The 23,289-nt window shown below is 34.6% G+C and overlaps 1 protein-coding gene across 1 annotated transcript in view; it reads left to right on the top strand.

Moving 5' to 3' along the window:
• The window catches only part of CCDC30 (coiled-coil domain containing 30), a 104,771-nt gene that overhangs the window by 22,512 nt on the left and 58,970 nt on the right, over positions 1-23,289 (top strand). The window contains exons 5-8 of the mRNA XM_072974643.1: positions 930-1,083; positions 4,579-4,650; positions 9,583-9,698; positions 11,859-11,957. Coding sequence (XP_072830744.1) covers positions 930-1,083; positions 4,579-4,650; positions 9,583-9,698; positions 11,859-11,957 — 441 coding nt within the window. The remainder of the gene's footprint in view (positions 1-929; positions 1,084-4,578; positions 4,651-9,582; positions 9,699-11,858; positions 11,958-23,289) is intronic.

The following is a 23,289-nucleotide window of genomic DNA, read 5'->3' as shown; positions in this document are numbered from 1 at the left end:
GATAACTGAATCCAGTGAATAAAGTACATACAGAAAATTCAACAATGAGAAGTAACCCAAGATAATATATATGGATGAAACTGTGTATCAATTATAGTATTATTTTCAATAGCAAAAATTGGAAACTACCAAAATGTTGAAATGATTATATAAATTATGCTGCACCCCCTGGAACATTATATAGCCTTTAAAAATTATCATTTCAATATCTGTACAATGGTGTGGAAAAATATTCCCTATATAATAGTAAATGAAAAAGCCAGACAGAAACTTGTAGGTTGGGATTATGACTCTGTAAGAAATGTATGTAAATAAAAACTACTGCAAGGAAATTATACCAATATTCTAAGAGTGGTTTTGTTATGTAGATAGTATTTGTTTTTTTAAATAAAATTTTATGTAATACTTATATTCATACAAAATTAATACATATTTTGGGGGTCAAAAGCAAAATATAGCTGAGATTGAATTTGTTATTTAGCTTTAAAATGCTTTGAAAATAATTGTAGAAAAAGAGCTCTAAACATGATTTGAGCCTTTATTGTCTGCATACCTTGAAATGAAATGAAATACTTTATGTAAAAGGTTATTATAAACTATTTAATTACCATATAAATGAGGATTATTTTCTCTCTTTTTTTGCCATATGATAATTTTTATGATAAAATTTCTATTTTTTTAAATAATCATATAACCATATCTTGTAGATATCTTAGGTTTGAACCTCGTGAAATTGCATGTTTATAGGTTAAAAATAGTCAAATATCACCAGTTTTATATGGTTCAACCTAATAAAAGAAATGCACATAAATGAAATATTCTGTTTGCTACTCTTCTTTATTGGCTTTCAAACATTTATAAGGAAGTAATGCAATGTCATAAGAATGTAATTACTTTTTGTTGTACTACTAACAATAGTTTTATTTCAGTCCCATAATGAAGACCTGGAAAAAGATAAAATATCACAAAACTGCCTAGAGAGAGATATGGAACAAATGTCAGAGAGATTAGGGATGGCCCAAGAAGAGGTCCAAAGGCTCACTGATGAACTACAAGAGAAGGAGAAAGAACAGAGTAAATTAGGTAAGCTGTGGTTACAGAACATTTCTGACCATGTTTTAAATATAATGATCCTACTCAGGGTGGAACATGAATACACTGAGAAAAAAATCTTTTAAGATAAATACATAAAATTCTGATATACAGCCTCACTTTCTACAGTGTCCAGAAATTTTTACTGAAGCACAGCATAACATACTTACCAAAAAGTGCGCAGCTCCTAAGGGTACACCACCCAGTACAAGAAATTTCCAACACCCTGGAAGCCCCATTTCCTCTCCCTCTGTCTCCTCCCCAAAAGTAATGACTATCCTAACTTTTAAGGCTATTTCTGAGTTTTAACTACAGGCAGTATGCATTATTTAAGTTTGTTTCATTCAGTTTTATGGTCGTGAGATTCACTCATGTTGTTACATGTAGCAGTAGTTCACTCTTGCTGTTTGTACCGTCATATTGCATGGAATAAACATACTCAATTTATCTGTTTATCCATTCTTCCGTGGATAGACATTTATGTTGTTTCCAGTTGTGTCTATTATGAATAGTGCAGCTGTGAACATTCTTGTCCTTTTCTGTACATTTCTGATCATGATATACCTAAGAGTAGAGTTACTAGATCAAAGGATTATGGGTTTGTTCTACTTCGGTAGATTACTGCTATACTGTCTTCCAAATAGTTGTGTTAATTTCAGCTCTCCTCAGTTGTATATGAGATTTTGGTTGCACCACATTCTTTGTCAGTACTTGGTATCATCAGTCTTATTAACTTTACCTTTTCTGTTGAGTATGTAGGAGTGTTTAACTGTGACTTTTTTGGGGGGATAGGGGTAGGTAATTAGGCTTACTAATTTATTTTTTAGAGGAGGTACTGGGGATTGAACCCAGGGCCTCGTGCATGCTAAGCATGTGCTCTGCCACTGAGCTGTACCCTCCCCCCTTAACTGTGGCTTTAATTTGCATTTCCCTGATGGCTAATGATGTTGAAAATCCTCTCATTTGTTTGTTGTTGCTAATTGAGATATACCATTTTCAAAGTTTCTGCCCGAGTCTCATTGTGGATTGTGTCTTAATGTTTTATTAATTTGTAGGAGTTTTTTTTTTTTATATATATATTCTGGGTGAGCCTTTTGTTGGTTATAAATGTTATGTTGGGTTTTGCCATATATAAATGCTAATATTTATCAAATAAGGTTTAACAGTTTTTCTTTATGGCTTCTGGGTTTTCCTATGTAAAGCCTTTTCTGTATCACTACAAGGTTATTGAAAATGTTTTCCTCTGGTATTTTTTGTTTCTTTTAGTGCTTTTATGGCTTTATTATTTGTGTTTTCAATCTTTGCTTTATCTATAATTTATTTTAGTGTAAAGTTTGTTAACTGAAATAAAATCACGCAACATGAAAGCTGTGAGTTAAGTTTTATTTCGGGCAAAGTGAGGACTATAGCCCAGGAGACGGTATTTCAGATAGCTCTGAGTAACTGCTCCAAAGAGGTAGAGGGGAACTGAGTATTATATATGATTTCAGTGAAGGCGGGTTACATGCAGTCAAACACACACTTGGGCAGAGACTTGCTGCTAGTCATGGGGAGCAGATGTCCCCATTAATGATTTTAGTGCTTTTCTAGATATGAGGAGATGCAAGAATTAGACCTCATAAAATCTTCTGAAAATATCTAACTATCTGAAGGCCTGTTCTGCCAGTTTTCCCAGAGCACAGAGTGCCTTCTTCCTGATTGCCACCCTGAACTCCTTTCAGGGAGGGATGGAGGTCAGTGGCGGCAGCGACTTGTGATTTAATCCAAGCAGAGGTAGATGGTGTCAATGTGATTCAATCCTTGTAAAGGCAGATGGCAAGTGCCAATTTTTAGTTGGCAAGTTAAATTTTTTTAATTAATTAATTTTTAATGGAGGTACTTGAAATTGAACCCAGGACCTCATGCATGCTAAGCATGTGCTCTACCACTGAGCTATACCCTCCTCCTAAGTTTAAATTTTTAAAATTAGCCCCTTTCTATTTTTGTAATTTGCAATGATTAAGGAAATTAGACTGATTTTTAAAAAATGCAGTATGCATGGTACTTTAGGATTATATCTAAAAATATTAAATATGTAAAACTAATGATTCTGCCAAATTGTGGAATTAAAAACAAAGGATATAGAGATGATTGAGATTTTGTTAAGAATGCATTTTTAAGCTGAACACAAATAAACTTTTCAGAATGATGGAAAATTGGGTTAATGGGTACACAATTGTATGTATTTGTCAAAAGTCATCAAATTATACACTTAAAAGGATGAATTTTACTGCATGCCAGTTATATCTCAATAAACCCAATTAGGGGAAAAAAAGGAAATTTGGCCTTGTGGGTATGAAGAGAAGCAGAATACTACCTGCAATACAGAAAGAGACAGGAAAAAGCGGGACACCCATTACTTGTAGTTACATTTGGCTACAACGGAACAGTCAAATAGCACCCTGTTCCATCAGCATTTGGTTGGTCTGGTGGCTCCTAAACTATTAACTGAAAACTGCACAGTGAGTATCCTGGAGGACCACTGGGAAGCTGAGTTAGCAAGTCCTTTTAAAATAACATATGTAGTATCAGTGTGTGCCTTTTGTGTTACTTCCCAAATCATCAATTTATGGCCAGAATTTATTTCTAGGTGTATGTGTTGTTACGCAGTAGTGTTTACCAAGTATTAGCCTACTTCTTTCAACAAACTGACTCCTGGAAGCTCATGCTTTATTTCCCCTGGGCTTTGCCTCACGCACCTTTTCTATGTGATTAGAAATGATCTCTTAGAAGATTCATGTTAGTCTCAGTGCATGCTTAGCATGCACGAAGTCCTGGATTCAATCCCTAGTGTGTCCATTAAAAAAGTTATAAGATTCGTGTTAGTTTCTTGCTTCTGGGAGATTCCTCATTCTTCCATTATAGGAGGCCTACCAGCCATATCTCTGGTGATGAGTAGACCACAGAAGGCAAAGTGATAAAACCTGGATTAGAGAACCCAAGTCCAATAGATTCCAGTGCCCCATATTCTTTCCCTATGCCGTTCTGCTATCCTCATACAATTCTTGAATGGTACCAAAAGCTACTTCCTGAAATATTGCTATTTTGATATTTCTAGCAACTACTAGCAAAGTTTTAAGTATTATTAATTGCAGAATTAATTTTAAGTATTTCTGGGTGTAATTTCCTTTTACTAAACTGGTAGAACCATGCTTAAAATACTTTCAGCTGCTCCTGTTGTTCATAGTGGTCCAAACTCTTTAGCAATAGAATCTGGTTAGGGAAACAGGGAAGGATTACAGGATCAGATGATATCAAGGATAGGGGTAAAAATAAGGTATAGTAGGCAAAGGTAGAGGGAAATCTGGAAAAGCTTCCTGGAGGAGGTGACATTTATGACAGCTATCAGAAAGAAAGTGTTCCAAAGAGAAGGAAAGTCATTCGAATTCAATTATTACACTGACCATTTGCTCCTTATACAAATATTTTGTTCCTTTTTTCTTTTAGATTCTGCACTTGAGAAGTCTCAACTAGAAATCGAGAAATTGAAAGAAAATTTGATGAAGCTGAAAGAAAATGGTGAGTCCTTTTAGCAGACATAGTAGTATTTAATAATATAACATTAAACATTAATATAATTTATATTAAATAATCGTTAAAGAATATTATTATTTAATAGTTATAATAGTAATATTACTTCTACTGTTATTGCTATTTCTACTGCTATTAACTATTACTACCACTTGTTGCTTACTAATAGGTACTTTGCCAGGCATTTTACATGCATAATCTCTAATCCTCACAGCAATTACAAGTTGTGAGTATTATTATTCCCATTTCAAAGAAACTGAGTCATGACAAGGTTAAATGAATTATCTAATAGCTACCTTAAGTATTAGAGTTGATATTTGAACCCATGTATATCTGACTCTAAAACCTTTGGTTAACACAAACAATAAATATTTTCCTGGGACCACTGAGATCAAGACATCTTATAATGCATCTAACACCTCGTGCATATTTGTTGACTGGGAAGCCAACAGGCTTGGAATCAGTGGTGAATTAATCTGATCCTAACTTGACTATGTAAAAATGATACCAGCTATAAATAATATAATGAAATTTGAGTGTTATAGTGGTAGCAACTATAAAGGTAATTTAAAATATGCTTACTGGTTTTAAATAATTATAAAACTAGGTTTATTTGCCCTGTGATATTGTGATTTATAGTAAGAAACGTATTTGATCTTCATCCTTGTTTCTGGCTCTAAAGCCCACAAGCCCTTGGAATTTCCCAATCCCAAGGGCTGAGAGCAATAAAAGCATCTTTTGTTATGATAATAAGGATTTTTGGAAAGCCCTTAGGTAACAAAAGGATAGGAATTGGTTGCTAGGGGAGCCAACCACCTGATTAGAGGATTGGAATTTTCAGTCCCACCCTCCACCCCTTCCTTGTCCCTACCCCCACCCACCGGGTCCCCACCTCCGCCTCCTGGGAGATGAAAGGGACTGGGGGTTAAGTTCAATCACCAGTGGCCAGTGATTTAATCAGTTGTGCCTATGTAATGAAGTTTTCATAAAAACTCAAAAGGAGAGAGTTCAGAGAGCTTCTGGGTTTGGTGAACACACGGAAATTGGAGGAGCGTGGCGGGCTCAGGAAGGGCTTGGAAGGTCTGCACCTCTTTCCCTTGCTGTTAGGCATCTCTTCCGTCTAGCTATTCCTGAGTTATGTCCTTGTATAATTAACCGGTAATCTAGTAAGTAAAATGTTTCTCTGAATTCTGTGAGCTGCTTTAACAAATTAATGAAACCCCAGGAGAAGTTCGTAGGAACCTTTGACTTATAACCAGTCTGTCAAAACCTGGACTCGTGATTAGCATCTGAAGTGGAGGGCAGCCTTGTGTGACCAAGCCCTTAACCTGTGGAATCTGATGCTATCTCCAGGTAGATAGCGTCAGAGTTGAGTTGAATTGTAGGACACCCAGCTAGTGTTGAAGAATTGCTTGGATGTGTGGGGGAAAAACCCCATACATTGTACTTGATGATCAAGACTATTAAAAAAATATACATGAATACAATTATAAAATGATCACTGTTTTCTTAGTAATTGATAGAGCTAGTAAACAAAAGCAGTAAGCATATAGAGGACCTAATAACACTACTAACCAACTTGACATAATTGATAATTACAGAAAACTCCGCCAGAAGTATTATATTCTTTTCAAGTACACATGGAACATTAAAAAAAAAAAGAGACCACTGGGGGGAGGGTATACTCAGCGATTAGAGTGCATGCCTAGCTTGCACAAGGTTGTGGGTTCGATCCCCAGTACATCCTTTAAATAAAAAATAACAATAATAATAAATAAATCAAACTAATTACCCCCCAAAAAATAACAACATTTTTAGAAAAAGAGACCATTGCCATAAAACAAATTTCTGCAGAACAACCGAAATCATATGAATCTCTGACCATAATAGAATTAAACTAAAGAGCAATAACAAAAACATGTTCAGAAAAATCACCAAAAATTTGGAAGTTAAATAAGACACTTCTAAATTGCCATGCCTTCAGAGAAAATATTACAAGGGATATTACAAATATTTTCTATGAATTAATTTGAATGAAAAAGAAAACACTGAGTGTATCAGTATTTGTGGGATACATCTAAGCCAGTGCTTAGGAGGGAAATTTATGTCATTTAATGCTTAGAAAAAAATCAAGAAAGGACGCAAAGGAATCTAAGCTTCTTCTTTAAAAACCCAGAACGAGAACAAATTAAATCCAAAGCAAGCAAAAAGAAGTAAATATCAAAAATAAGAGTTGACGGCAATAAGATTAAAAACAGAACCAAAATAGAGCATATTAGTGGAACTAAGAGCTGATCTGGAAGGATCAGTAATACTGGTAAACTACTGTCTAGACTGTTCATGAATAAATGAGAAAAGTTGCAAATTAGCAATCTAAGAAATGACAGAAACTTCTACAGATCAAAAAGATAATAAGGGAATATTTTGAATAACTTTATGGTAATAAATTCGCTGGCTTGGATGAGATGGACACATTCCTTGAAAGAGGAGAAATGGATAGCCCTAAATCTATCAAAGAAATTGAATTTATGGTTAAAAATCTCATGAAGAAAACTCCAGGTCCAGATAGATTCACTAGTGAATTCTAACAAAATTTAAGGTATAAAGAATACTGATTTTACATAAACTCTTCCAGAAAATTGAAGAAGCCAGAATACGTACTTCCTAGCTCTTAAGTGGTCAGCATTATCTTGGCAACAAAACCAAAGACATTACATTACTCCCAATGACCAGCTATCCCATTTCTTCCTGGGAATTTATTTTTTGGAAATAATACCATAAGTACCTAGAGAATACCTAGTTCATTACTGAACAAGGATAATGCCTTTAGAATTGTTTACAAGAGTGAACATTGACAACAAACCTAAATCATCAGTAGGGGAAAAGTGACACAAATTATGGCAATTTTGGCAGTGCCATACCGTGCAGATCAAAATGAGATAATGTATAAACAAATTGTGATATATTAGTAAAATGGACTAAAGAGTAGAGAGGAACAAATTATTGATAAAATACAGATGAATCCCCCACATACTGTATATACTAAGTAAAAGAAACCTGATGCAAAAGTAAGTGTATTGTAGGATTTTCTTTATGTGAAAACCAAGACTGAGCAAAACTAGTCTACATGGGAGAAGTCAGAAAGTGGTTGTAGGGGTGGGCGGCAGTGGAGAACTGACTGAAAAGGAGGTGAGGGAACATTATGGTGGATGGAAGTGTTCTGTATCTTTTTTGACGGCAAGTTCACAGGTATATAAAATCGTCAGAATTCATTGAACTGAACGCTAATGATATGTACATTATATTGTATATAAATTATACCTCAATTAAAAAATAGTTCCAAATAAGAAATGGAAAATGACTTTATAAGGATTGTCCTATAAAGACATCCATGATATATTCACAGGTGTTCTAGTTGCAGACAGGATTATTTAGCACTGTTTAAATTTTTTTTAATTGCATATACAAAAGGTACAATAAATCTTGCCCTCTCTATATATATACATATATGTGTGTGTACACATATATACGTGGATTTGAATGATTTTTTTTCTTCTTGGTGTATTTTTAGCATTTTTCAATTTAAAAAATTTAAATACTGGGGAAAAAAGGGCAGCAAGGGAAACAAAAAGAAAACAAAATTAACACAAGTTAAAAGCAAAATGCAGCAACATGGATGCTCCTAGAGAATGTCATTCTAAGTGAAGTAAGCCAGAAAGAGAAAGAAAAATACCATATGAGATCGCTCATATGTGGAATCTAAAGACTCATGGACAGAGAATACAGTCTTGTGGTTACCAGGCGGGTAGAGGGTGGGAAGGGATAGACTGGGATTTCAAAATTATAGAATAGATAAACAAGATTACACTGTATAGCACAGGGAAATATACACAAAATGTTATGATAAATCACAGAGAAAAAAATGTGACAATGAGTGTGTATATGTCCATGAATGAGTGAAAAATTGTGCTGAACACTGGAATTTGACACAACACTGTAAAATGATTATGAATCAATAAAAAATGTAAAAAAAAAAGATTACACTGTATAGCACAGGGAAATATACACAAAAAGTTATGATAAATCACAGAGAAAAAAATGTGACAATGAGTGTGTATATGTCCATGAATGACTGAAAAATTGTGCTGAACACTGGAATTTGACACAACATTGCAAAATGATTATACATCAATAAAAAATGTTAAAAAAAAAACCAAAAAACAAAATGAACAGTGAAGAAGGAAAACAAAGGGACTTTATAGCGGCAAAAGAGAAGAGAAACATAAGTGAAAAAAGAAACAGCTACAAATTCGGTGAAGTTACAGGCAGCAAGTATGTACTGTTGAAACTTTGATGAGTGCTAGAAAGAGCAGGTCTTCACATGAGGAGCTGAGCTGAGAGCGGACTACAGGCAGAGGTGCTGCAGCCAGAAAGATCGTGTTGATGAGCTAACTTGATTTCACTTGGACAGTCACTGCTCCTCGCTCACCACTTCAGTCGTCTGTGGATGCCCTGCTGTTAATGAGTGGAAGAGAAAATCTAGAACATACGAGGTGTATTAAAGAGACAGGACTACGAGGAGGCTAGGAAGATAATTTTCTTAGTCATTTAACTTTTATAAGACAGGGACAGCTGTTTTTAAATTCCAGACCCTAGAATTGCTAGAAACACTATACTCAGCAAGTCCAACCCAGTGTTTGGTATGAGGAATAAAAAGCATTCTGTTCTGTTTCATTAGTTGGTAGAGCATTCTAGGGCTGGACTTGAGAGTCTGACAGCTTTCTTTTACAGAGAATCACATGCAGAGATATGGTAGGACTGACAAGAAGGACAGGAAACAGCACGTCCTAAGTTTTTAGAGTTAGTGCCCCCAACTTAAAACTTCCATCCAGTGAGTCAACTGTGTTCTTTCTGTCTTAGATTCACTTGACCTACAGAGAGTAAAGGAACATAATCAGAGGCTGGATGAGGAAATACTGGCTTTAAGAAATCGGGTTAGATCACTTGACTCAGAAAAAAAAGTGCTTGGAGAAGAGGTAAGCTGTTTAATTTAGTTTGTTCTTAGAATTTATTTAAATGTGTATAGAGTAACAGTCAGCAGCGAGAGCAACCTAGATGGACATCATCTGTTGGTCATTAGTGAGGACTGACACTGGTGGCTCTAACATCCAAGGCAGAAGACCAGGATGCTTTCTGTCAGTATTTCTGTTTTATATGTTTTAATTACTTATGCTAAACAATAATGTTATTGCTATTGTACCAACTTGGGATCTTTTCTTCTTAATAAGGATGTAAGGAATAGTTTATGCTTAACCCATTTACCAAATAGAAATTATTAGTCTATTATATTGGATAACTTTAAGATTATTAATACTAAACCCTTAACTGTGTTGTTTTCGAACTGTATCTTCTTAGGAATTTATTGGAATTCTTAGAAATTTATTATTATTATTTTAATATGTATTTCTAAGTTCTAGAAATACTCTATTTCACTTCAATTTTAGTTAGATTTATTTCACAATCATATCTCTAGTGTCTAATACAATAACTGAGGGCTCAAGAAATTTTGTTGCAAGAATGAATAAACATTTATTAAGATGGCTATTATCCAAAGAATAAAAAATAACAAATTTTGATGAGGATGTGGAGAAGTTGGAACCCTTTGTGCATTGTTGTTAAGAATGTAAAATGACTGTGCCACTGACTTGCTGTGTGACCCTGGGCAAGTCATTTAACTATAATATGCCTCAGTTTTCCATCTATTAAAATGGAATAATAATACTGACCTACCTCAAAGGGCAGTTTTGAGGCGTGACTAATGCTTTTCATAAAGCACTTTGGGATCCTTCAGCAGAGGAATTCTCTTATGTCCTGAGTATTTTTATAGTAGCAGTATCCACCATGAACCATGTCTGCCATGAACCATGTGTCCATATGGTTCTCTCTGAGTGAAAGAGTATAAGCCCATTAGATAAGTGGTGGATAACTAGCCAGATAAAATTTGAGAATGCAAAAACTCATTACCATGGAAACATACACAGGATCTACCTTTTCCTTGATTGGGTGGGATTTTTCCCTTTTTGTGTGGGATAGTAGTTATTTGTGACCTAAGAATAATTTTGGAATAATTTCTATTAATATCAACTCTGAAGCTAGTTGTACTGATCTGAGGTTGTGTTTGTTCATAATAAAAGTGAAGTGAATCTGAAAAAAAGAATTTAAAATGGAGCAGCCACTGTGGAAAACAATATAGTACTTCCTAAAAAAAGTAAACATAGAGTTACCATAAGCAATTCTGCTTCTGGGTATATACTCAAAAGAAATGAAAGCAGGGACTCTAACAGATATTTGGTCACTCATATTCCTAGCAATGGTATTTACAATGGCCAAAAGGTGGAAGCAACCCAAGTATCCATTGATAGATGAATAGATAAACAAAATGTGGTATATACATACAATGGAATATTATTCAGCCTTAAAAACAAAGGAAGTCCAACATATGCTAGCTACAACATGGGAGAAACTTGAAGACATCATGTTAATTGAAATAAGTCACAAGAAGACAGATAGTATATAATTCCATTTATATGAATACCTAGAGTGGTCAGAAATCACAGAGACAGAAAGTAGAATGGTGGTTTCTAGGGGCTAGGGGAAGGGCAGAATGAGGAGTTATTGTTTAATGGGTATAGAGTTTCAGTTTTGCAAGACGAAAAGAGTTCTGGAGATGAATGGTGGTGACAGTTACACCAGAGTGTGCATGTGCTTAGTGCTACTGAACTGTATACTTAAAAATGGTTAAAATGATAAATTTTGCCTTATGTATATTTTATCCTGATATAAAGATGCAATCGTAAGAAAGAATGAGCAAACACCCTTCAAGTTATCTAAATCTCTGTAAATTTATGTATTTAATATTGATAAAGTATGCTTAATATATATTAAACACACACACACGTGCGCGCGCGCACACACACACACGTGAAATAAAGTTCAGGAAGGGTATATCCCAAACATTACTTCTAGAGAGGAAAATAGTATTGTGGGGTAAGGTTATATGAAGGAAGATATCATTTTTTAACTCTATGTACTTGTATGTTGTTTAAATTTTTTGCGCACAGGATATACTACTTTTATATATTTAAAGCAAAGCAACCACCCCTCACTTTTATATTTAAAATACCTTTGTATTTAAGGTTGAAAGGCTTAAAGGAGAAATTTGTGAATATCAAGAGAACAAGCAACTGGGAAACCACTCTCCTGGAAAAACTGTGGGTGCTGAACAGAAAGTAGAGGTATTAGAGTTCTGATCTTTCTGATTTCTAATTTTTTAGTGAGTTGCATTCAAAGAGTACATCAGAGCATTTGGTGCTGATCACTTGCTACTTTCTTCTTATTGCCTGCCTTTTTCTACTGCTTTGCTAATGAGTGTGGAGGAAGAAATTGGGGTACAGAGGATATGTTTCTGTTCACTTCTTCCCCACAGGAAACAATTAATATAAAAAATATAATGGGTTGTTTCTTTGAAGAAAAAAGAATCTTACAAAGATACAACCAATTTAGGCATTTTTTTATCATCAAAATGAAGGTGATTTAAAGAATCAACCAGTAATGGGGGGGTGGGTAGGTAGTTGGAACCACACTGAGTATAATGAAATACCATAGAGAACTAACAAGGTTTAGGCTCCAGTGTATGCAGCGTCTAGTCTTTTCAGCATGATCAGCCTCTGAAGTGATCAAACACAAGGCAGATTGAAGCAAGAGCCAGCGTGCTGTAGACAAGGCAATTTTGGACATTCCGCCCAAGGAGCTAGACTGCTTTGCCTTTCCTCTCACTTACCTAAGATGAGTGCCACTCCTCGCTGCTGAGGGAGCTCGTTCATCAGAGCTTGTCCTTATTGTAACTCCGTGGCCCTATACCCCAGACCTCTTAGATACCAAAGAAACTGTAGCCACCAGCTTTCTTGGCTCCCCACCCAAAGAGCCGGTATCCTTCCTGTCTTCCAAAACCCTCTTACAGGTAAATAATACATTTTGTAGAAGGAAGGAAGGAAGGGAAAGTGGGAAGGAGAGAAGACAGGAAGGAAAGAAGGGAGGAAGGCAAAGGAGTGGGAGGGAGGAAAGAAAAAGAAGAGGGAGGAAAGAAAGAATTTCCAGGCAAGACTTGAGTAACTTTACCCAAAATTATTCCCAAAGAACCCAATGGAGCTCTAATTTAAAGAAGTTAACTTATTAGTAGCCATTTTTATTAGTTTCTTATTTATCCTTCCACTATTTCTTTATTCAAATAGAAGCATTTTGAATATTTATTCAGATTTCCTCCTTTATTCATTTCTTTTCTTTCTTCTCTCTTTTTCTTTTCTTTTTTCTTTTTTTTTTTTTCACTAAAATGGCTCTTGGAGATCCTTACGTATCATGCAAAGAGATCTTCCTCATTCTTTAGAGCAGCGAGCATTCTGTTGTGTGTATGTACTATAATTTATTTAACCAGTTTCCTGTTGATGGACACTTGGGTTGTTTCCAGTCTTTTGCATATTGATGCAAGTGTTCCTGTAGGATAGAGTCACAGAAATGGGGTTGTGAGTTTAGAGGGTAGATGCATCTGCAATTTTGGTAGATGTTGCTGGATACTACTCTGTGGAAATTCTATCATTTTCCTTTTCCATCAGCAATGTATGAGAAAGCTAGTTTCCTAATACAGAAATGAGTATCTCAGTGTAGTTTTAGTTTTCAATCATCTGTTTGTAGTGAGATTGAACATTTTTCAGTTGTTTAAAAGTTACTTGTATTTCTTTTATAAAATTAGCTTTGCTGAAATATTTAATACAATATAAACATACATATTTTAAGAGTTGAGTTCACTGAGCTTTGACAAATGTTTACATCTGTATAACCACAACCACTGCAATCAAGAAAGAAAACATATTTATTAACCTGAACATTTCCCTTCCTTTTTGCTATCAGTCCTCCCACTCCATCACTTTCTATTGCCACACTATTTCTAGAATTTCAAATAAATAGGGTCATTTAGTATATACTCTTTTGTGTTTGGCTTGTTTCACTTATAACGCTTTTGAGATTTATCCATGTTGTTGCCTGTATCAGTAGCTCATTTTTATATTGCTGAGTAACATTCCTGTGTATATGGATATACCACAAATTATTTATTAACTGACTAGTTAGTAGACAATCAGGTTGTTTACAGGTTTTGACTATTATGAATACAGCTGCTACTAGTATTCACGTACCAGTCTTTGGGTTTTTTTTTTCTTTGTTTTTTTTTTTTTTTCTCTTGGATAAATACCTAGCATTGGAATTACTGAGTTGTCAAGTGGGTGCACATTTAATTTTATGAGAAACTGCCAGACTGTTTTCTACTTTGTAGATGTTATGAATAATGCTGCTATGAACATTCATGTAGAAATTTTTGTATGAACATGTTTTCAGTTTTCTTGGCTATGTACATAGGAGTGGAATTGCTAGGTCATATGTTAATTCTGTGTTTAACGTTTTGTAGAACCACAAGACTATTTTCTTCTTTTTTTTTTTTTCAGGGGGAAGTAATTAGATATATTTACTTATTTGGTTTTTCGGTGGGGGTACTGGGGATTGAACCCACGACCTCATGCATGCTAAGCATGTACTCTACCACTTGAGCTATACCCTCCCCCTACTACCAGACTATTTTCCAAAGCAGCTGCACCATTTAAAATTCCCATCAGCAATGTATGAGAGTTCCAATTTCTCCACATCTTTACCAATATTTGTTATATTTTGTGTTTTTTAATATAGCCATCCTTGTGGGTATGGAGTAGTATCTCGGTATAGTTTTGCATTGCGTTTCCCGAATAAGTAATGATATTGAGCATCTTTTCATATGCTTACTGGGCATTTCTAGAGCTTGTCATTACTTGCACAGATCCATGTTTCCATCTGGTCCCGTACTTCTTCAGCCTGAAGAACCTGATTAACATTTCATCTAGTGCAGATCTACTACTGATAAACTCTCTGGTTTTGTTTGTCTGCAAAAGTGTTTTACTTAATTTTTTTTCGAATTTGTTTTTCTTTACTGTGGTATGATATACACAACAGAAAATTTACCATGTTAACTATTTTTAAGTGTATGTGATAATAAGCTCATTCATATTGTTGTGCAACCATTACCACCATCCACCTCTAGAACTCTCTGCATCTTGCAAAACTGAAACTCTATACCAGCTAAACAATAAGTCCTCATTCTGCCCTTCCCTCCCAGCCCTGGCAACCACCTTTCTAGCTCTATGATTTTGACTACTCTAGGTTCCTCATGTAAGTGGAATTGTACACTATTTGTCTTTTGGGGGTTTGCTTATTTCAGTTAGCATAATGTCTTCAGATTACATCTATATTGTAGCATATATCAGAAATTCCTTCCTCTTTAGGACAGGATAATATTCCATTGTATGTATATGTCACATTTTATTTATCTATTCATTTACCATTGGACACTTGGGTTGCTTTCACATTTCAGCTATTGTGAACAATGCTACTATGAACATGAGTATACAAATATCTGTTCAGGTCCCTGCTTTCAGTTCTTTTGGGTATATACCTAGATATGGAATTGCTGGGTCATATGATAATTCTGTTTAATTTTGTAAAGAATCACCACACCATTTTCCACAATGACTCTACCATCTTACACCCCCACCAACAGGGCACAAATGTTCCAGTTTCTCCACGTTATCATCAACACTTTTTACTGTCTTTTATTTGACGGTAGCTATCCTAATGGGTGTGAGGTGGTATCTCATTGTGGTCTTGGTCTGTACTGCCCTAATAATTAGTGATGTTGAGCATCTTTTCATGCGCTCGTTGAGCACTCATGTATCTTCTTTGGAGAAATATGTATTCATGTCCTTTGCCCATTTTAAAATTAGATTGTGTTTTTACATTGATGAGTTTTAAGAATTCTCTCTATGTTCTACTTATATTAATCCCTTATCAGATATATAACTTGTAAGTATTTTTCCCATTCTGTAATTTGTCTTTCACTCTGTTAATGCTTTCCTTTGATGCACAAAAAATTTAGTTTTCATGAAGCCTAGTTTGTCTGTTTTTTTCTTTCATTGCCTGTGCCTTTGATGTCATATCTAAGAAATCACTATCAAATCCAATGTTATGAAGCCTTTCCCCTATGTTTTCCTCTATTAGTTTTATAGTTTTTGGTCTTACATTTAAGTTGTTGATCCATTTTGAGTTAATTTTTACATATGCTGTTAGATAAGGGTTCAACTTCATTCTTTTGCATATGAATGTTATCCCAGCATCATTGTTGAAAAAACAGCCCTTTTCTTATTGAATGGCCTTGGCACACTTAACAAAAATCATTTGATCATATAACAAAGGTTTATTTCTGGCTTCTGTATTCTATTCCTTTGGTCTATATGTCTGTCTTTATGCCAATAACACACTCTTTTGACTGCTGTAGCTTTGTAGTAGATTTTAAAATCAGAAGATGGGACTCCATCAGCTTTGTTCTTCTTTTTCAATATAGTTTTGGCTATTTGGCATCCCTTGAGATTACATATGAATTGTAGGATAGAGTTTTTTTTATTTATGCAAAAAAAGTCATTGGGATTTTAATAGAGATCACATTGAATCTGTAGAGCATCACTTTGGGTAGTATTGACATCTTAACAATATTAAGTCGTCACTTTGGGTAGTGACATCTTAACAATATTAAGTACATCCATGAACGTGGGATATATTTTTATTTGTGTGTCTTCTTTAATTTCTTTCAACAGTGTTTTGTAGTTTTCATTGTATAAGTCTTTGGCCTCTTTTGTAAGTTAATTCCTAAGTATTTTATTCTTTTTGATGCTACTGTAAATGGAACTGTTTTTGTAATTTCCTTTTCCGATCATTCATTGTTAGTGCCACATTGTTAGAAGTGTCACTGATTTTTCTGTGTTGACTTTGTATCATCTGTAAACAGATAATTTTACTCTTTTCTTTCTGATTTGGATGCCTTTTTTTCATTTCTTGCTTAATTGTTCTGGCTAGTTCCACTACTGTGTTGAATAGAAATGGTGAAAGTAGACATCCTTGCATTGTTCCTGATCTTAGAGGAAAAGACTTGAGTCTTTGACCATTGAGTATGACATTCATTAATGGCTTTTCATGTATCTTTTATTATGTTGAAGTACTTTCCTTCTATTCCTAGTTTCTTGGGTGTTTTGTAATCATGAAAGAGTGTTGACTTTTGTCAAATGCTTTTGCAGCATCAATTGAAATGATCATTATTTTTCTTTATTCTCTTAATGTGTTGTATTACATCAATTAATCTTCCTATGTTGAACCATCTTTGCATTTCCAGGAATAAAATCTAACTTGGTCATGTTGTATAGTTCTTCTAATGTGGTGTTGAGTTTGTTTTGCTAGTATTTTGTTGAGGATTTTTGCATCAGCTTTCATAAAGGATATTGGTCTGTAGTTTTTTGTTTTTTGTTTTTCTTGTAGTGTCTTTGTCTGCCTTGGATCAGGATAATACTGCCCTCACACTATGAGTTATGAAGTGTATTTTTCCCTTTCAAGTTTTGGGGAAACTTTGAGAAGAAGTGGTGTTCATTCTTCTTTAAATAATTAATAGAATTCACCAGTGAAGCCATCAGATCCAGGGATTTTCTTTGTACAGGAGATTTTTGATTACGTATTCAATCTCCTTGCTAGTTATAGGTCTATTCAGATTTTCTATCTCTTCATGATTCAGTCCTTGTTGGTTTTGTGTTACTAGGAATTTGTCCATGGCATGTAGGTTATAGGTTGTTGGTGTATAATCGTTCAGAGTACTCTATTATAATCCTTTTTTATTTATATAAAATTATTAGTACTATCCCCACTTTCAACTCTTATTTAGTGATTTGAATCTTCTCTCTTTTTTCTTAGTTATTCTAGCTAATGGTTTTTCAATTGTGTTGATTTTTTAGAAGAATCTACTTTTGGTTTCACTGATTTTCTAGGTTTTTCAATTCTCTATTTTGTTTATCTCTGCTCTAACCTTTATTATTTCTATTTTCTACCTTTGGATTTAGTTTGTTGTTCTTTTTCCATTTTTTTAAATTGTAAAGTTAGGTTGTTGATACGAGATTTTTTTTATTCTTTAATGTAAACATCTATAGCTAAAAAATTCCCCCTTAGTACTGCTTTCTTTGCATTCCATAAATTTTGGTATGTTGTGCTTTCATTTTCATTCATCTCTAAGTATTTCCTAATTTCTTTTATGATTTCTGTTTTGATCCATTGGTTTATTAAGAGCATGTTGTTTAAATTTCCACAATATGTGAATTTTTCAGTTTTTCTTCTGTTATTAATTTCTAACTCCACCTTATTGCAGTTGAAGAAGACACTTGTATGACACCTTTCCTTTTAAAAAATACATTAAGACTTAGTTCTTGGCCTAAGATATGGTCTATCCTGGAGAAAGTCCTGTGTGCACTTAAGAAGAATGAGTATTCTATTGTTGAGTAGACCTATATATGTCTGTTAGATCTTATTGGACTATTGTGTTATTTAACTCCTCTGTTTCCTTACTTATCTTATATCTGGTTGTTCTATCCATTATTGAGAGCAGGGTATGGAAGTCTCCAACTCTTATTGTAGAAGTGTATTTCTTCTTTTTAATTCTCCCAGTGTTTGCATTTTGGTTGGTTATTAGGTACATAAATGTTTATTATTTTTATATCTTGTTGCTGTGTTGAACCATTTATTAATATATAATGTCCTTCTTTGTCACTTGTAAACTTTTTTGATTTAACGTCTGTTTCTCCTGATATTAGTTTAGCCACCCCTGCTCTCTTTTGGTTACTATTTACATGAAAAGGTTTTTCATCCTTTTACTTATTTCAACCTCTTTGTGTCTTTGGATCTAAAGCGAATCTCTTGCAGACAGTATGTAATTGAATCATGTTTTATTTTTATTCATTCTGCCAATCTCTGTCTTTCTGGAGAGATTAATCCTTTTATATTGAAGTAAAACTTACTTCTGTCCTTTTGCCATTTGTTTCTGTGTGGCTTATAACTTTTTGTCCCCCAGTTCCTGCATTAACTGACTTACTTGACTGTGCCTGGGAGAGAGGGCGGGACAAGCACATAGGGGAATGGCAGTAACACTTGTCATGTGGTGCCTGAGAGCCACAACTTGGCTCAGAGTATTAGATGGCCCCCACCTTTCAGATAGTAGAATATTGAGAGTGGAAAATTCTGAGCTGTTACACTGTTCTCCAGGGTTGTTGGTGGCCGCCCCGTACCTGAGGTGATTCCCTAGAAGTCCATTAGTCCTCCTCTTTGCTTACCGCTAGCTGACAGGTGAGGTGGGCTCCCTTTAGCTACCCAGAGGTCTCTATGTCCCGTTGCTCATTTCTCGCATCATTGTGGCCCCTTTCCTGTGTTTTTCTGCTTTAAACTTTGATCATCTGTCTCATGAAGTACATAAATCGCCTAAATGCATGACTATATTTAGTATCCCACAAACCTCTATGGGAAATTTCAAATATATATTCTTTTGAAAAGCTACCTCGTAAAGGTTATAGCATTAAAATACATAACATTCTTGTACTGAGAAAATACAAAGGAAATGAAGGGAGTTTTCATTTTTTAAAGTTGAAACATTTCCTGCCCTTGGCAGTTGGGCATCTCAGGGGGTGTAAGGGTGAGGCTAAGTAGACTCTTGCCTTGAGCGTTGAATGCATCAGCCTGTGTGTGGATGTGCAGAAATGTTCACAAGGCAGTGGCAGCTGATGAAGAGGGAGAAGCTGCTCTGGGGAAAAAGAAATCCTTCCCTGTATCCTTGCGTACTGCTGCTAAGAAGTTGACATGATTCTTAAGCAGGTCTTTTATCCATTTCACTGGACAAGAGGATGTATAAAAGTTACACTTGGGTTTTAGTATCTGTTTTTCCAGTACCATTTCCCATTCTTTCTGATCATTTTAGGAGTGCTATTTCTGTTTTATTGGAATTAAACATGAGAAAGGTAAATTATTGATAACTAATTTTTCTAAACTAATGAATTGATTTTTTAAATCTGTAGGTTAAATTAATACACCTGGCAGTAAGTTATGAACCTAGAAATATAAGCAAAGCTTCAGAATACTTTCCCCCAAATTTAATTAGCTAGAAATCTTTGATGAATCAGCCTTTCCTTTTTCTAGCCTAAGTAAATGAATAATTTAAACTAAATTAAACTGAATTAAACTAAAAACTTAATTGAATTTTCTGTTGAAACCTAATTCTGAATAAAAATAATAAGTAATATCAATGTTGGCATCTTCTGTTTCCAAATTACATCTAAATACTCATAAACCTTCTTTGCATTTAATTTTGTTACTGGGCCAATCAACAATAAAAAGTTACTTTTGAAAATTTAAAAAAATAATAATAAGGAAAATTATCAGCTTGATTAATTCAGGGCTATAAAGATTCTGTAGTATGTTTTTCTAATAGTACTTGTTCCCTTTGGTACAGTTGCCAAACAGAGCAGAGGCTCAAATATATGTAATAAAACAACTCTCCAAAGGATCCAAGACCAGATAAAAGGTGAAACTTACTGGTAGGGGAGGTTTCAGGGGTATAGCCTCTGGGAAAGACATCTAAGAAATGTAGCTTTTCTTTTCAGTATTTAAAAAAATAATAATAACACACACACACACACATATATATATATATGTATTTTAACTGATAATTTATTTGGATTAAGATTTCCCTCTTAGAGCGTGAATTATCAGTAATATAGGAAGACAGAAGAGAAACCAGTATGAAAGGTCAAGAGACAGTGAAAGTCCAAGATTTGAATGAGGTAAGAAATAAAAGGATCACTTTCAGTTACATTTTCTAATTCGAAGGAGGCAGACTCCATAAGAATGCTTAAGGATTACTGAAAATGGGCAAAAGGAGAAAACACACTCCCAGGAATGGTAAGTCTACATCCTGTGATCAGTGGTTACAGAAAGTGTTCCAGGATTAGTCATTCAAGAAGGAGCCCATTAAAAATGTATTTAGAATAAGCCAGTATGTTGAAATTTTAAGGGTGATTTAAAGGTATTGTCCAACTAAAGAACAAATGTCAAAATTCAGAACAATCCAATAATCATATAAACTGCCCTTTACAGATACTTTCTATAATCAAGGTGCCCATATATGTCTAGGCATCACTATCCCTATTTTTCAGATAAGGAAACTGAGGCTAAGAAATGTTAGGTAACTGGCTCAGGGTCCCACTGTTCGTACATAGTAGGACAGGGCTGGTAGAACTCTTCCAACATTTCATTCTGTGGGTCTCAAGTTAGAGAGCATGGACACATCAAGTTCATGCTGCTCCCTGAATGGCAGATACATATATGCATTTAGTTCACTTGACAGGTTTGCTCTGCCAATGGAGGAAAGATCTGCAGCTTTATGGCAGTATTAAGGAAATTGATTTGATTCTCACTCTTTGTTCACAAGGCTGCATTTTGACCTCAAATTAATTTCCTAATAGGTTTTTGTACACAAGAGAAAATACGCTTTGGCAAGTCTGAATAAAGTAGATGTTAAAAGTAAGGGATAGACAGTTTCATTGGCGAATTCTACCAAACATTCCATGAAGAATTAATACCAATATTTCTCAAATTCTTCCAAAAAATGGAAGAGGAAGGAACACCTTCAAATTCATTTTATTAGGACAGCATTTCTCTGTTACCAGAACCAGACAAGGTACCACAAGAAAAAAAAATTACAGGCCAATTTCCCTGATGAATGTAGATACAAAAATCCTCAACAAAATATTAACAAACTGAATTCAACAGTACATTATAAGGATCATATACCATGATCAAGTAGGATTTATTCCAGTTATGCAAGGGTGGTTCAACATCTATAAATCAATGTGACACATTATATTAACAAAATGAAAGATAAAAATTATGATGTATCAATAGATGCAGAAAAAGCTTTGGACAGAATTCAACATCCATTTATGATTAAACGAAAACCCTCAACAAGGTGAGTACAGAGGGAATGTACCTCAACATAGTAAAGGCCATATGTGACAAGCCTACAGCTAACATCATACTCAGCAGTGAAAAGCTGAAAGCTTTTCCTCTAAGATCAGGCACAAGACAAGGATGCCCACTCTTGCCATTTCTATTCGGCATAGTATTGGAAGTCCTAGCCAGAGCAGTTAGGCAAGAAAAAGAAATGAAAGGCATCCAGATTAGAAAGGAAGACGTAAAACTCACTATTTGCAAATGACATGATATTATATATAGAAAACCCTAAAGACTACACCAAAAAAACTATTAGAACTAGTAAATAAATAATGCATACAAAATCAATACACAAAAATTTGTTGCATAATAAACTATCAGAAAGAGAAATTACAAAAATAATCCCATTTACAGTTGCATCTAAAAGAATAAAGTACTTAGGAATAAATCTAACCAAGGAGCTGTAAGACCTGTACACTGAAAACTGTAATGAAAGAGTTTGATGAAAGAAAGAAATTGAAGAAGACACAAATGATAAGATACTCCATGCTCATGGATTAGAAGAATTAATATTATTAAAATGTCTATACTACCCAAAGCAATCTACAGTTTAGTATAATCTCTATCATAATTCCAATGAAATTTTTCACAGAACAGACAATCCTAAAATTTGTATGGAACCACAAAAGACCCCTAATAGCCAAAGCAATCTTGAGAAAGAACAACAAAGCTGGTACACTCTTTGATTTCAAGCTATATTAAAAAACATAGTAATCAAAACATGTTTTTATATACTACCTATTGTAAATAACACTGCAATAAACATGGGGGAGGTGCAAGTATGGTATGGCATAAAAACAGACGCATAGATCAACAGAACAGAATATAGAGCCCAAAAACAAATCCACACAAAAATGGTCAATTAATTTACAACGAAGGAGCCAAGAATATACAGTGGGGAAAGGACAGTCTCTTCAATAAACAGTGTTGGGAAAACTGGATAGCTACATGCAAAAAATGAAACTGGACCCCTATCTTACACCTTACCAAAAAATCAACTCAAAATGGATTAAAGACTTGAATGTAAGTTCTGAAGCAATAAAACTCCAGAAGAAAACAGGTGGTAAGCTCTTTGACATCAGTCCTGGTGATGATTTTTCGGATCTGACACCAAAAATAAACAAGTGGGACTGCATCAAACTGAGAAGCTCTGGACAGCAAACGAAACCGTCAACAAAATGAAAAGGCAGTCTATCAAATGGGAGAAAATATTTGCAAATCATAATTTGATAAGGGGTTAATATCCAAAATATATGAAGAGCTCATACAACTCAGTAGCAGAAAAACAATTTGATTAAAAAATGGGCCAAGAATCTAAATAGACATTTTCCAAAGAAGACATACTGTTGGCTAACAGGCACATGAAAAGATGCTCAACATCACTAATCAAGGAAATGCAAATCAAAACCACAATGAGATATCACCTCACATCTGTCAGAATGGCTATCATCAAAAAGACAAGAAATAACAGCTGCTGGCAAAGATGTAGACAAAAGGAAACTCATGTGCACTGTTGGTGGAGATGTAAATTAGTGCAGCCACTATGGGAAACAGTATGGAGATTCT

The sequence above is a fragment of the Vicugna pacos genome, chromosome 13 (assembly GCF_048564905.1).
Source record: "Vicugna pacos chromosome 13, VicPac4, whole genome shotgun sequence".
NCBI lineage: Eukaryota > Metazoa > Chordata > Mammalia > Artiodactyla > Camelidae > Vicugna > Vicugna pacos.
This window is presented reverse-complemented; position numbering and strand designations above follow the sequence as displayed.